Source organism: Microcaecilia unicolor, chromosome 2, assembly GCF_901765095.1.
Source record: "Microcaecilia unicolor chromosome 2, aMicUni1.1, whole genome shotgun sequence".
NCBI classification, from domain to species: Eukaryota; Metazoa; Chordata; class Amphibia; order Gymnophiona; family Siphonopidae; genus Microcaecilia; species Microcaecilia unicolor.
In genome coordinates, this window is record NC_044032.1 from 102,180,737 (window position 1) to 102,195,880 (window position 15,144).

The 15,144-nt window shown below is 42.5% G+C and overlaps 1 protein-coding gene across 2 annotated transcripts in view; it reads right to left on the reverse strand.

Moving 5' to 3' along the window:
• The window catches only part of DEPDC1B (DEP domain containing 1B), a 163,706-nt gene that overhangs the window by 24,521 nt on the left and 124,041 nt on the right, over nucleotides 1–15,144 (reverse strand). For both annotated transcript variants that reach the window (XM_030192280.1, XM_030192279.1), the window contains exon 8: nucleotides 2,096–2,262. In XM_030192280.1, coding sequence (XP_030048140.1) covers nucleotides 2,096–2,262 — 167 coding nt within the window. The remainder of the gene's footprint in view (nucleotides 1–2,095; nucleotides 2,263–15,144) is intronic.

Here is a 15,144-nt window from a genome sequence, read left to right on the forward strand (position 1 = left end):
TGGGGTGACAGAAATGGGTAGGGCAAAGGTAATAAGGGAGCAATCTAGTGGCTACCAGGGACTGGCAAGGCTACAGTAAGAAACCTTCCACCTAGTTCAGAGCAACAGTATCTTTGATTACTTTCTGATCTTTTTCCTCACTGAGGGTCATCTCCTCTTCATCTCTAACTGATAACCAAACTTTCAGATACAAGTTATCTTTTTGTGAAAATACCTACACAGAAACAATGACATCCCATAACTGACACCACATGAAGGGGCATTTTCAATATGATGTCTAATCCCGACTTTGGACATTTTGCAAAAAAATGTCCAAAATCTGAATAGGAAAGGTGGTCATTTCAAAGAAGAAAAATGTCTAATTTTTTTTTTTTTTTTAAATACAGTTTTGAACAAGGTTTTGTGATTTGGACAATTTTGTTTTTTGGTCCATTTTTGAAAAAAAATAAAAAATAAATAAAAGTCCAAGTGCAAAAATCACAAAATCAAGCCATTGGGATGTAGGAGAAGCCAGCATTTTTAGTAGATTGGTCCACCAGACATTCCAAGGAAAGCAATAGGGCACCCCAGGGGGCACTGCAGCGGACTTTATAAAATGCTCCCAGTTATACATCTCACCACTGCTCCCTTATCTTGTCTGCTGAGCCCCCCAAAACCCACTACTCCCAACTGTAACCACTACCATAGCCCTTATGGGTGAAGGGGGATACCTATATGTGGGTACAGTGGGTTTCTGGTGAGTTTTGGAGGGCTCACAGTTTCCTCCACAGGTGTAACAGGTAGGGAGCAGTATAGGCCTGGGTCCACCTGTCTGCAGTGCACTACACACACCACTAGACTACTCCAGGGACCTACATGATGTTCTAATAGACCTGAGTATAACATCTGAGGTTAGCAAGTAATGATTTAAATCACATTTTGGGAGGTGGGAGGGGGTTAGTGACCACTGGGGGAGTAAGGTGAGGTTATCCCTGATTCCCTCCAGTGGTCATCTAGGGCACCTTTTTGTGCCTTATTTGTTACAAAAACAGGTCTAGCTCAAAATGTCTTAGTTTTAGTCCTGGACGTTTTTTTATTCTGTTCCATTATGGATGAAAAATGTCTAAGTGTTACAATGGCTAAAAGAAGTGAACTCCTGAGGAAGGCCTGTGGCCAAAACACAGATCTGTGTCGAGTCTGTAATAAAGTTTCCCAGTTTTGACTCAGCTGTCCCAGTCACTGGAGTCACTGGTCCACTTCTTCTTTTAGCTTGTTTGTCTTGTGGGATTTTGCTGTTCATCTACCTATGTTGATCACCCATCCCTAAGTGTTAGAATGCTCAGATCCTGCCCTTAACATGCCCCCTTGTGATCTGAATGCACTTCTGACGGACTTCATAGAAAAACGTCTAAAAATTAGTTTTGAAAATACCAATTTGGATGTTTTTGTGAGAAAAACGTCCAAATGTAGATTTATGCCAGTTTTTGGACGTTTTTCTCTTTTGACAATGAGCTCCATAGTGACCTTATTTATGTAAACAGTGTATTCAACACTAAAAACAGCTATCTACACTACACCTATGTTGACCTTGATGAATAATGGGGAAAAAATGCTCTTCTAGTTTCTTTAAAGTCTGAGGCCACCTGAAGCTTAGATTTATATTGTACCTCATTTACTTAACTTTCACTGAATGGAAATAGCCTTATAGGATTTTTGTTTTAACAACCTCAACTCAGGTGAATACCGTGGAGCTGCCTTCTTTGCATGAACATAGATGGTCTTCTCTGGGCAATGTTATTCAAAATTCCCTTAAATTTCCTCATTCTACAGTTTCACTATTTGACTAAGTTTTCTTAACATACTCTGTTGAGCCAGCCCCCACAATGTCAACCAGATAGACTGATCTAGAAAAAACCTAGTGCTTGTTTTAATAAGAAAGGTAATTCCCCCTCACATCTTCACCGCCTAATACAAATTCTACCATATATCAGCTGGCCAGGTGTAGTTTCCACATTTCATACCCAGATGATCCTCATCTTCAAAGGTTAACACCTCCAATATCACAACTCCTTCAAAGGCGCACACAATCTTAGAAAACAATTAATTATACACTGACCAGCATTCTATTTCCCACTGTGTCAGAAAGAGAAGGCATCCTTTTGTTAAGGCTAATTCTGGCCATCATCCTCATCAGTAACTGAAGCTTTCTTCGATTCTCTGACGGAAGAAGAAGACAGCAAACCTGAAGTGCTTCAATGGCTATCTGCCTTTTCTGTAACAGACCTATGAAATATTTTGAGAGAAAAAAAGATAAGAAATTACATAATACAGAATGCCTGAAATAATAGGGAACATTTTACATATTCTTCAACTGGCAACTTAGAAAAATTTTACTACTATATATAAAACACAGCATGTCTGCTTTGCAGCTCATTTTGTTTTGAAAGATTGCCATGTTTCCCTTTTTAAGCAACCCAAAATTACTTTTGGGGGAATTCTATGCAAACTTCTGCAATTATTGTGCAGAATTCTGCTCAGTGCTGGCATCGGGTTTCTCTTCCCCTCCTCTGCAGAGATCGTGCAGCAGGAGGAGGAGGAGGAGGAGGAGGAAGTGAACCACTTACAACACATCACTTCCTCATCCTCTGCTGGCTTACACAAGACCATTTCTGTGAAATACGGGGGTCCCGTGGTTCACATAAGCAGTTTGAGTCTAAGCTGACAGAGGAGAAAGAACACAAGAATAGCCATACTGGGTCCATCTAGCCCAGTATCCTGCTTCCAGCAGTGGCCAAATCCAGGTCACGAGTACCTGGTAGAATCCAAAAGAGTGGCAACATTCCATGCTACCAAATCCCAGGGCAAGCAGTGGCTTTTCCAATGTCCATCTCAATAACAGACTATGGACTTTTGCTGATGTGCAACTCCTCCTCCTGCCGCGCGACCTTTGTGGGGGGGGGGGGGGGGGGGGGGAGGTGGCAGAAAAATGTGGCTGTGCCATTGGGGAGAGTAGGAGGTGGGGGGCAGAGAAATATGAATGTGCCATTGGGAAGGGGGGGGGGGGAGGCAGAGAAAGGTGAATATGTCACTGGAAAGGGTGTGAGGGAGACAAAGGTGAGTGCGCATTGGGAAGAGTGAAGGAGGCTGGAGCCTGAAGAGGGAAATAGGAGGAAAGTTCAAGCCTAAGGATGTGGAAATTCTGTGCATAAATGCGACAAATACACAGTACAGAATTTTGAGGAATTTTCAAACATTTTGCATAGACTTCCCCCAGGAGTACAAAATGAAGAAATAGCTAGCTAAAATATGCCTGAGATCAGTAACATATTTTGTAAGAGCTGTTTCCATATATATTTGTGCTTTCTATAGTGCAATAGTTGCTCTCTGATAAGAGCAGCACAGTGAGTCATATGGCTGAGTCATAAGAATCAATGCTGGCAGTGAGTCACATGGATGAGTCATAGGAATCAATACTGGGCAAATGCAGAGGACATCTTATAGAGCTTTTAAACATAAATACAGCTTTCTCATGCAAAGCTGGGGCTTCCCAGTTTCTTGAGAATACTGGCTGGGAACATACAATTCAGAAGTTGGCTTGCTGGTATTGCTCAAACAAAACAGGAAGAAGAAACCTCCACAGGCCAACATAGATAATACACAAAAGTGGAAGATGCCAGTCACAATCTCCAAGATGATCAATAAAATGTGTTTATTTTCCAAATTTGGTATACAATGGTGCTGACAGCACAAACCCAACATCTGCCGTGTTTCAGCACCCAAGTCTTCCACCTTCCTTATAGTTTTTACTTATTTAACATATGTTTCCACTATACTGTACATGTTTCCCTTTCCAGTTTCTATGCTTGGCATGATGACATTCATATAGTTTTATGCTTTTACAACCGACGTGTCTTTTACATTATTTATCACACTTTTTACTGTGAAAAGTCATTGAATATGTAATTTTCCTTTGGTTCATGTGCATTATAAATTGCTTCCCCCTGATGTGGTTTCCCCTTAACATATTCTTATCAATTATTTCACTAAGGTTTTTACCTTCTTGATCCATTTTATTTTATGAGTTCTATTTTATACAGGCTATAATCTATTTAGGAAGGATAGAGAGGGTCGTAAAGGTGGCGGAGTAGCTCTGTATGTGAGAAATGATATCACTGCAACTGAAATGACAGGGACCTGGGGAAAGGAAGAAGCGATATGGATCACCTTAAAAAGAGATGATAGAACCTCTGTCCACGTGGGTGTTGTCTACAGACCTCCGACACAATTGGAGGAATTAGATAAAGACCTGATCGCAGATATTCAAAAGTTGGGAAGCAAGAGAGAGGTGCTGTTGCTGGGAGATTTCAATCTGCCGGATGTAGATTGGAAGGTTCCGTTTGCGGAATCGGAAAGAAGTAGAGGGATCGTGGATGCTTTCCAAAGTGTTTTGCTCAGACAAATGGTGATGGAACCCACAAGGGAGGGAGCGACACTGGATCTGGTGCTCACAAATGGGGATAGCATGTCAAATATCCAAGTGGGTGCCCACCTGGGCGGCAGTGACCATCAAACGGTTTGGTTTGATATGACAGCTAAAGTGGAGAGCGGCCACCCAAAACTCAAAGTCCTGGATTTCAAGCGTGCTGACTTTAGTAAAATGGGGGAATACCTGAGGAAGGAGATGATGGGCTGGGAGGAAATACGAGAAGTGGAAGGACAGTGGTCCAGGCTGAAAGAAGCTATAAATAGGGACACGAACCTTTATGTAAGGAAAGTAAATAAAAGCAAGAGAAAAAGGAAACCGATATGGTTCTCCAAGCAAGTGGTTGAGAAAATAAAGGCTAAAGAGTTGGCGTTCCAGAAATACAGAAAAACTCAAGAAAAGGAACACATGGAGGATTACCGGATGAAACTGAAAGAAGCCAAGACAGAGATACGACTGGCAAAAGCGCAAGCGGAAGAACAAATGGCTAGAAATGTAAGGAGGGGTGACAAAAATTTCTTCAGGTATATTAGTGAAAGGAGAATGACTAAAAAGGGAATTGTGAGACTAAAAGATACTGCGAACCGCTATGTGGAAAATGATGAAGAAAAAGCAAATTTGCTAAATAGATACTTTTGTTCTGTTTTCACAGAGGAAAATCCTGGAGAAGGACCGCGATGGACTGGAAATAATACAATTGAGAATGAAGTGGATAGAGCACCGTTCATGGAAGAAAGTGTGTATCAACAACTTGAAAAGCTAAAGGTGGACAAAGCCATGGGACCGGACGGGATCCACCCCAGGATATTGAGGGAGCTCAGAGAGGTTTTGGCGGGTCCTCTTAAAGATTTGTTTAATATATCCTTGCAGACGGGAAAGGTTCCGAGGGATTGGAGAACGGCGGAGGTGGTCCCTCTTCACAAAAGTGGTGATAGGGAAGAAGCTGGAAACTACAGGCCGGTAAGCCTCACTTCGGTTATTGGAAAAGTAATGGAAGCAATGCTGAAGGAAAGGATAGTGAATTTTCTGGAAGCCAATAAGTTGCAAGATCCGAGACAACATGGTTTTACCAAAGGGAAATCGTGCCAAACGAATCTCATTGAGTTCTTTGATTGGGTGACAGGAGAATTGAATCAGGGACGAGCTATGGACGTAATCTACTTAGATTTCAGCAAAGCTTTTGACACGGTTCCCCACAGGAGGCTCTTAAATAAACTGGAGGGGCTGAAGATAGGACCTGAAGTGGTGAACTGGATTAGGAACTGGTTGACGGACAGACGCCAGAGGGTGGTGGTGAATGGAATTCGCTCGGAGGAAGGAAAGGTGAGTAGTGGAGTGCCTCAGGGATCGGTGCTGGGGCCGATTCTGTTCAATATATTTGTGAGTGACATTGCCGAACGGTTAGAAGGTAAAGTTTGCCTATTTGCGGATGATACTAAGATCTGTAACAGAGTGGACACCCCGGAGGGAGTGGAAAACATGAAAAAGGATCTGAGGAAGCTAGAAGAATGGTCTAAGGTTTGGCAATTAAAATTCAATGCGAAGAAATGCAAAGTGATGCACTTAGGGAATAGAAATCCACGGGAGACGCATGTGTTAGGCGGGGAGAGTCTGATAGGTACGGGCAGAGAGAGGGATCTTGGGGTGATAGTATCTGAGGATTTGAAGGCGACGAAACAGTGTGACAAGGCGGTGGCCGTAGCTTGAAGGTTGTTAGGCTGTATAGAGAGAGGTGTGACCAGCAGAAGAAAGGGGGTGTTGATGCCCCTGTATAAGTCGTTGGTGAGGCCCCACCTGGAGTATTGTGTTCAGTTTTGGAGGCCGTATCTTGTTAAGGATGTAAAAAGAATTGAAGCGGTGCAAAGAAAAGCTACGAGAATGGTATGGGATTTGCGTTACAAGACATATGAGGAGAGACTTGCTGAACTAAACATGTATACTCTGGAGGAAAGGAGAAACAGGGGTGGTATGATACAGACGTTCAAATATTTGAAAGGTATTAATCCGCAAACGAACCTTTTCCGGAGATGGAAAGGTGGTAGAACGAGAGGACATGAAATGAGATTGAAGGGGGGCAGACTCAAGAAAAATGTCAGGAAGTATTTTTTCACGGAGAGAGTGGTGGATGCTTGGAATGCCCTCCCGCAGGAGGTGGTGGAAATGAAAACGGTAACGGAATTCAAACATGCGTGGGATAAGCATAAAGGAATCCTGTGCCGAAGGAATGGATCCTCAGGAGCTTAGTCAAGATCGGGAGGCAGGGCTGGTGGTTGGGAGGCGGGGATAGTGCTGGGCAGACTTATACGGTCTGTGCCAGAGCCGGTGGTGGGCAGCGAGACTGGTGGTTGGGAGGTGGGGATAGTGCTGGACAGACTTGTACGGTCTGTGCCAGAGCCGGTGGTTGGGAGGCGGGGATAGTGCTGGGCAGACTTATACGGTCTGTGCCCTGAAGAGCACAGGTACAAATCAAAGTAGGGTATACACAAAAAGCAGCTAATATGAGTTATCTTGTTGGGCAGACTGGCTGGACCGTGCAGGTCTTTTTCTGCCGTCATCTACTATGTTACTATATGTTACTATGTTATACGTTTTAGATTGTATTGGATATATTCTTTATGACTGTGTCACCACATCATACCCTTCCTGCAAAAGCTACCTTACAGGGCTAAATTTAAAACTATGTTTGATTTTCAAGGTCCTCCGACAAAACGGGCCAGAGTACTTAAAGAATAAGTTAGCCCTTTAAGACCTCTAAGGTCCTCTCTAGGATCATCACTATCTGTACCCTTGCCAAAAGAAATTGTACGATGTGATACCCGTCAGTGAGCCTTCTCAGGAGTAGCCCCAAAGCTCTGGAATTTACTCCCAGAGGTTCTACGTATAACTTGAGACTACCTCTACTTCAGAAAACAGGTGAAAGCCTGGATCTTCTCCCAAGCCTTTAATACATAGGGAGACTGACTATAAACTCATTCTGCACCTGGACTAGCTTGCTACACACACTGTAACTTAGATCAGGTCCTTATCTCTTGCTTAACTATACAAAGAACTTGCCTTCAACAGTTTAGCTAAACATCAAACTAACTCTGTACCATGCATCTTGTTCCCATCATATATCTGCTCTTGGTTCCTCAGCTATATGGTAAGCTGTATTGCAGAAAATCTTTAGCATCATATCTATGTTAGTTGAATGTTTTAATTTATGATTATGTGTACCATTAGTATTATGCTAACATTTATTACACCTCTGGTATTTGAATTCCAGTACTGTTAAATGTGCATATTTTTGATACTGTTTCACGGTAGTTCTATTATTGGGTTTCAGTTTGCCTCATTTGCTGTATTTGTTCTTGGTTATTTTACTATTTTTATGCTGTTAAAAAAACTAAGTTGTATGTTAAACTGTACCTGCTGTACACTGCCTTGGGTGAATCTCTTCATAAAGGTGGTTTATAAATCCCAATAAATAAAATAATGGTAAGATACAAGATCACCTACAGAGGGAAGGCTCAAACTTCAGCAATGTCTATTTTTAACATTTTGTCTCCATCAAGAAGTAAAAATACATACATTTTTAAAAAGGGGGTAATTCTACACCTGGACATCCCCTTCAGTTGTCCTGAATACATGCCATAGGAGCCTATTCTATAATGGCACTAGGGTGCCCAGGTTACAATAAAGAACACTAGCGTAACCTGGTAACAGTGCACTTAACATTTATGAGTCAGCAGTTACACCAACCACAGATATGGCACAAGTGCAGGTACTTATTAAAGGTGCTCATTTTCAAAGCACGTAGACTTACAAAGTTACAAACAGGGGCATAATCGAAAGGGGCACCCAAGTTTTCCTGAGGATGTCCTCGCAGAACATCCCGGTGAAGGGGCGGGGAAAACCATATTATCGAAACAAGATGGGCATCCATCTTTTGTTTCAATAATACGGCCGGGAACGCCCAAATCACGAAATTTAGGTCGACCTTAGAGATGGTCGTCCCCGATTTTCGGCGATACAGGAAACTGAGGACGCCCATCTCAGAAACGACCAAATCCAAAGCATTTGGTCGTGGCAGGAGCCAGCAGTCGTAGTGCACTGGTCCCCCTGACATGCCAAGACACCAACTGGGCACCTTAAGGGGCACTGCAGTGGACTTCAGAAATTGCTCCCAGGTGCATAGCTCCCTTACCTTGGGTGCTGAGCCTCCCAACCCCTCCCCCCCAAAAAACACCCACTCCCCACAACTGTACACCACTACCATAGCCCTAAGGGGTGAAGGGGGGCACCTACATGTGGGTACAGTGGGTTTGTGGTGGGTTTTGAAGGGCTCACATTTACCACCACAAGTGTAACAGGTAGGAGGGGATGGGCCTGGGTCTGCCTGCCTGAAGTGCACTGCACCCACTAAAACTGCTCCAGGGACCTACATACTGCTGTCATGTCATGTATGACATTTGAGGCTGGCATAGAGGCAGGCAAAAATATTTTAAAAAGGTTTCTTTTGAGGGTGGGAGGGGGTTAGTGACCACTGGGGGAGTAAGGGGAGGTCATCCCCGATTCCCTCCGGTGGTCACATCTGGTCAGTTTGGGCACCTTTTTGAGGCTTGGTCATAACAAAAAAAAAGGTCCAAGTCGCCCAAGTGTTCGTCAGGGATGCCCTTCCTTTTTCCATTATGGGTTGAGGACGCCCGTGTGTTAGGCACGCCCCAGTCCTGCCTTCGCTGTGCTTCTGACACGCCCCTGTGAACTTTGGTTGTCCCCATCACAGAAAGCAACTTTCGATTATGCCGATTTGGGCGACCCTGTGAGAAGGGCGCCCAGCTCCCGACAGGGCCGTGCCAAGGGTCTCTGGCGCCCCCCTGCAGACTACCAGTTGGCGCCCCACCCCCCCGCACCTGCCTGGCTCCAAGGCAGCGATTCCTCTCTCTCCCCTGCCCTCCCGCTCCCATGTAGGAACTGCCCGCCCTCTTCTCCCCCCCCAAGATCCCGTACCTTTTTTTTTTCTTTTAAATTTACCTTCCTCCGGCAGCGCAGCGTCAGTGAAGGAGGCGGCGCTCCCAGTCCCGACGTCTCTAGCCTTCCCTTGTTCGCTGCTCACTGCCCCGCCTTCTTCTGACGTCAAGGATGACGTCAGAAGAAGGCGGGGCAGTGAGCAGCGAACAAGGGAAGGCTTAAGGCTAGAGACGTCGGGACTGGGAGCGCCGCCTCCTTCACTGACGCTGCGCTGCCGGAGGAAGGTAAATTTAAAAGAAAAAAAAAAAGGAACGGGATCTTGGGGGGGAGAAGAGGGCGGGCAGTTCCTACATGGGAGCGGGAGGGCAGGGTAAGCACGCAGCGGCGGCGCCCCCCAGAGGATAGCGCCCCCCTGCAGCGCTTACCCCGCTTACCGCATCAGCACGGCCCTGTCTCCCGATTTGTGTCGAAAGATGAGTGCCCTTCTCTTTCGAAAATAAGCCTGATAGTAACCTATGTAACCTTAAGTCTATGTGCCTTGAAAATAAGCCTCTAAGTGTGGCAGGGACATGAAGTACCTAACTGGGAACCCATCCATGCTCATGCCCCGCCCCCCTTGCATTTATATGCCATTCTAGAATACAATTTTGGTGGCCTGCTGGCACTTTCATAGTTAATGTACACCAGTGGTTCTCAACCTTTCTTCTGCTGCGACACACCCAACTTTCATGTATGTGACATACCGAACACAAAAATTCACAGCTGAAGAAATCATGCTAAATATTTAATTGTTTCACTGTAAGTTTAGCATGAATTTGCCTACCCCATATCAAAAAAACTGCATGAAACATATCACTCCCAGATTTCTCACTTATACAAATTCTGGTGACATCTCAGTCATAGCAACATAAAATCCATCCACTGCCAGATACTGTAAAGCAACAGAAAAATCTACAAATATGCTACTCACACTATATAGCAAACAGAACTTATGGTCTGCAGACCTGCAACATTTTTAGTTGGGGCTGGAGGCAGCAATTATTATTAGGGGTACTGGAGAAACAGAAATAGGGACAAGTTATGGGAATTTTAAGAACCTGACTCTCAAGATTGCTGGTCTTCCCAGCTTGCAGGCACTGATGGTTGTAAAGGAAACACAGGCTTGCTGTCTACACCAAATTTTTTGTGACACACCTCCCACCTCTCGGGGACACACTGGTTGAGAATGTACACTTATGCACCTAAGTGCTAGTATTCTGTACATTTACACAAGCAAGAGACACAAATATGGGCACCTAGATTATAGAATTACCCTTTAACGCTTCAGTAGCCAAATATATGGATGCAGAGTGCAGCACTCAAACAAGAAGCAAGCAATAGACTTTATACTGGTTTAAATTTCAGCTACGACTCTCTATGAAGTCTAATTTGTTTCTCTGAGGCATTTAAAATTATTTGAAGAATACATAAGAAACTAATACATACAACACGAGTAATTTTACCACTTGTTTGAAGGCCTTCACTAGAACATTCCACCACCAAACTGTACTACTAAGCAGAAATCACAATTCTTAACATGCAATTTTATAGCAGAATTACTCTGCCAAATCATCAGAAAAGCTCAAAATTAATGACAGCAAAGATGATCCAGATTGATAATTCTGCTCAAGCAGGGCAGAATCAATGAGTAAAAATTGATTCTTACTTAACAAGCCATGTACTGTATGGGCCTAAATTTCAAGGCAGATCCACAGTGGTTAGTATACATATGGCCACACCAAGATTGCAATCAATGAAAGCATTTGTCTGTTTTATATACTAAGAGTTCAAATCAATCTTGTTGGGCAGTTAGGAAAGCAGTGACAGAAAGACAAGGGAGCCTGGCATCATTTTTTTTTCTAGAAGCTGACAATTACCCTGAATGGTTTCATCATTTTCCTTCAAGGAAACCAAAGGCATAAATCCTGGGCAGCATGTATCTTTACAGGATTTGCAGTGAGAAACCAGAGTATCTTGGGTTGGCATGGAGAGTTCATAAAGTGTGGGCAGGTAATGTAGAGACAGCGATCTGTTCCACTTTCCTACAGAAGAATCTCCTGTGTGCTCTTGTTCAAATGCAAAATTACATACTGAAGCAAAATGGGAAACAAGATGTTTTTCTTTCCAGTTTACCAACATCAGGAAGAGTTTCTATGGAAGAACGGTGATAAGTGGAGACCCAAGGATTGATTACCTCATCTCTAAATTCTCTGAGATTTTGAAGACTACCACCATGATTCATTTTGGGATACACTTTTTCTTCTGAGAATGGAACTGAAGCTTTCCATATATTGTATGATGCACACTGCTGAATTGAAGGCTGGTAAACTGAATTTTTGTTACTCTGCTCTTGGTTAGAATAAGGAATTAATCGTGCAAAATCTGAATACAAAAAGTGTTGTGAACAAGTAGCTGTCAAGTCTCTCTCATCTCTTGTGTTCAAGCAATTCATATCCGAATCTGATCTTTCACACAGTTTGGGAATGACATCGGGATAGTATGTTTTTCTATTTTTCCTGCTCAAGCTCAGCATCAGGTTCTCAATTGACACAGAGGAACTAAGCACCAAATTTCACTTCTCATTTCCACTGGAGTGCTGCTGTATATGAAGAGGAAATCGTTGAGAGCTTTCCCTTTGTGAAGGTTACTCAGGCAGTGAAACAAACCCTGACAATGCTGCATTATGATGAAAAATAACACCACCAACAAAAAATAATAAGAAAAATTAGAAACCTACTTAAGTTACACAAGAATACAAAAGATGAAGGGGGGGGGGGGGGGGGGGGGGGGATAACCAACACGGGCTACTGTCATCCCAGGTATTAATAGATAGGTCTCACTGCATAACATGGGACCTGTGCTAAAACAGCATGAGTTAGTGGTAAAATAATAATGTTATTTCACCACTAACTCATGATAACTAAACCTCTAAAAGCAAGGTGTTGCACAGAAAAGAGCCAGTTTAATTAAAATATGTAGCATTCATGAGAAAAACACTTTATGAAAATGCCAAAAGTATATATGAAAAGTTTATTAATAAAATTGCTCTGACAATGTTCACATCCAAACACAAATATAAATGAAACACAACATGTCTGTTGCTGTAATTTGAAAAATACATTTAACAAACATCTTCTCAAAGATAACATATTTCAGAAGAGAAAAAGCCTTTGGTCTTATAGGCCAGAAACAAACAAACATGAACAACTTAGGTGAATTAAAAAAAACAACACTAATAAAATTATAGTATAAGCTATGCACTAATCAAACATGTTCAGCAAATATAGAACAGTTGTAACACTAAGAATCTATTACTTGTAGGGGTCTTTTACTAAGATGCGCTGGCGTTTTTAGCGCGCGCTAAAAATAGGCGGATGCTAAACACTAAAGACACCAATGTATTCATATGGGTGTCTTTAGCACGTGCCTATTTTTAACACGCGCTAAAAAATGCCAGCACGCTTAAGTAAAAGACCCCCTTAGTGCTTCCCAATGGAATATACAGCAAAGAACTTGGATAAGAAGTCAACCAGATTTTTCTTGCCCACTGATGATTATTAGGGATGTACAATTTGTTTGCTTCATTTATGTTCATGTGAAGCCCCATTTTAAGTAGAACAAAGAGATTGTAACTGAGTGCCCAGAAACGGCACCTGGCCGGTTAAAAGGTACTTAACAGGCTATCTGGCGATATTCAGCAGGAGATTGCTGGTTATTTACCACCGAATATTGCCAGTTATTTTGCACAATATAAGCTGCTATCTGCTGATTTTTAGCGAGGGTTTAGAAGCCATGTTTGGCCACATGTATATCTTTGGCCGGTTTGAATTTATTAACCGGTTACCACCGAAAATCAGATTGGCTGGTTAAGTTCAAACCAGGCAAAAAAAAACCCTGGATATTCAATGCCAATCACCAGATCAGCCTGGCACTGAGTATCTGACATTAGCGCCGACCACAGGAGTTAGCCCGCGGTCTGAATATCAACCCCTTTGAGGTCAGGGTATACTCAGTTTTAAAATAACTTGATATACCACCCTATATCTAAAACAAGTCAGTCAGAGTGGTTTACAAAAATAAAAGCAAAGTCAGAAAAGAAAGCCAATGTAAAAGAAAAACCATTCAGCATAGGAACAAATCAACCAACACACAATCCACTTGCACCCGCCTCAAAATGGTTTCTGGGACTGCCGCTGGAGGTCACAAGAGCCATTTTAAGATTGGAACCAGCACAGGCAGGAGCAAGTGAGGATCACTCCTGCCCGTGCCAATTCCAATCTCAAAATGTCTTCCGGGACTTCCAGCAGTAGTCTCACTACCACTGGAAATCCTGGAAGCCATTTTGAGGCAAGAGTGCGTAGGGATCACTCCTGCCCACAATAGCTACCAATGAATCCGGCAAGGTAGATAGAGGAGAGGGCTGCCACCAGGGGTGGGGTGGGTTCAGGAGGTGGGCTCTTTTTAGTCAGGGAGGAGGAGAAGGGAAGGAGTTCAGGTTGTACAGCACAGTTTTCGTTCCAACCAAAAGTGCACAGGAATTTTTGGTGGAAACTGAAAAAAGGCTGAACATAAATTTGGGGCTGATTTCAACATTGAAAAACTTGGTTAGCCTCTAAACGTTAGCAAATTTTATCCCTCTACTGAAAAGTTTAATCATGTGAGCCTTAGGGTGGATACTGTCAACATGCTGGATTTTGATGCCTTGGTGAATTTCCTCATACAAAAGATTACTTAGGCACAAATTAGTTTACCTATTTTTATTTGGGGAGGAGGATGCAGTTATATCAAGACCGTATAGAACTTTTTCAGAAATTTGCTATTTCTTTTGCTATTTTTTCTATGGTTCTGAGATCTACTAAATCTATTCCTTGCCTACTGGATTCTTGTTTGTCTTGTTTGCTGAAGAGTCTCTGCCAGGGTAGTTAACTGTTGCATAATGTGAATGAATCCTTAAGGGTGGATCATGTCCTCCTCCCTGTACATCAATCTATTGTGATGCCTAATTTTAGATAATACATGTATGCATCTTCTTGTGCTTATTATCACCCCATATTTTGTAATCCGTTTGTGGCTACACTAATGCATAAACAACTTCTTTGGAAGAAGTTATTGCATTACAGGAAGCTATGATGCCAAAGTTGATATTTAGACATGGCATTCTTCAGTGTACATTTTGGTCTTGTTTAATAATAATAATAATAATCTATATTAGGTTAACAAATGAGAGGTTTTGTTGGTCATTCTGGATTTATCATGTGCATTTGACCTTGTTGATTATGTGCTACTTCTGGTCTGCAGTAGATCTTTGGGGATAGATGGCACAGTATTAAACTGTATTTCCTCTTTTTTTTGTCAGCAAGCTGTTTTTACAGTAACCTACAAGTAAAATAACAGAAATTAGGTACCTTAATTGTGGGAATTAGCCTCGGTCACCTCTCCTGTTTAGTATTTTTTTATGCAGCCACTGAGTTTATTCTGTAATACATCTATGCATATATCAAGATAGTTGTACCACCAAAGACTTAAAAATGAGGGTGGGTCAACAATGTTGTTCTAGATGCTGGTTTCAATCGATTTTTAGTGTTAGTGGCTACTAAATGGAAATTTGAATCTTGAGAACTAGAAACAATACCTTGGTCTTCCCCTTACCTAGGTGTTATACTAAATCAGAGTTGAATATATAGACAAAGGAC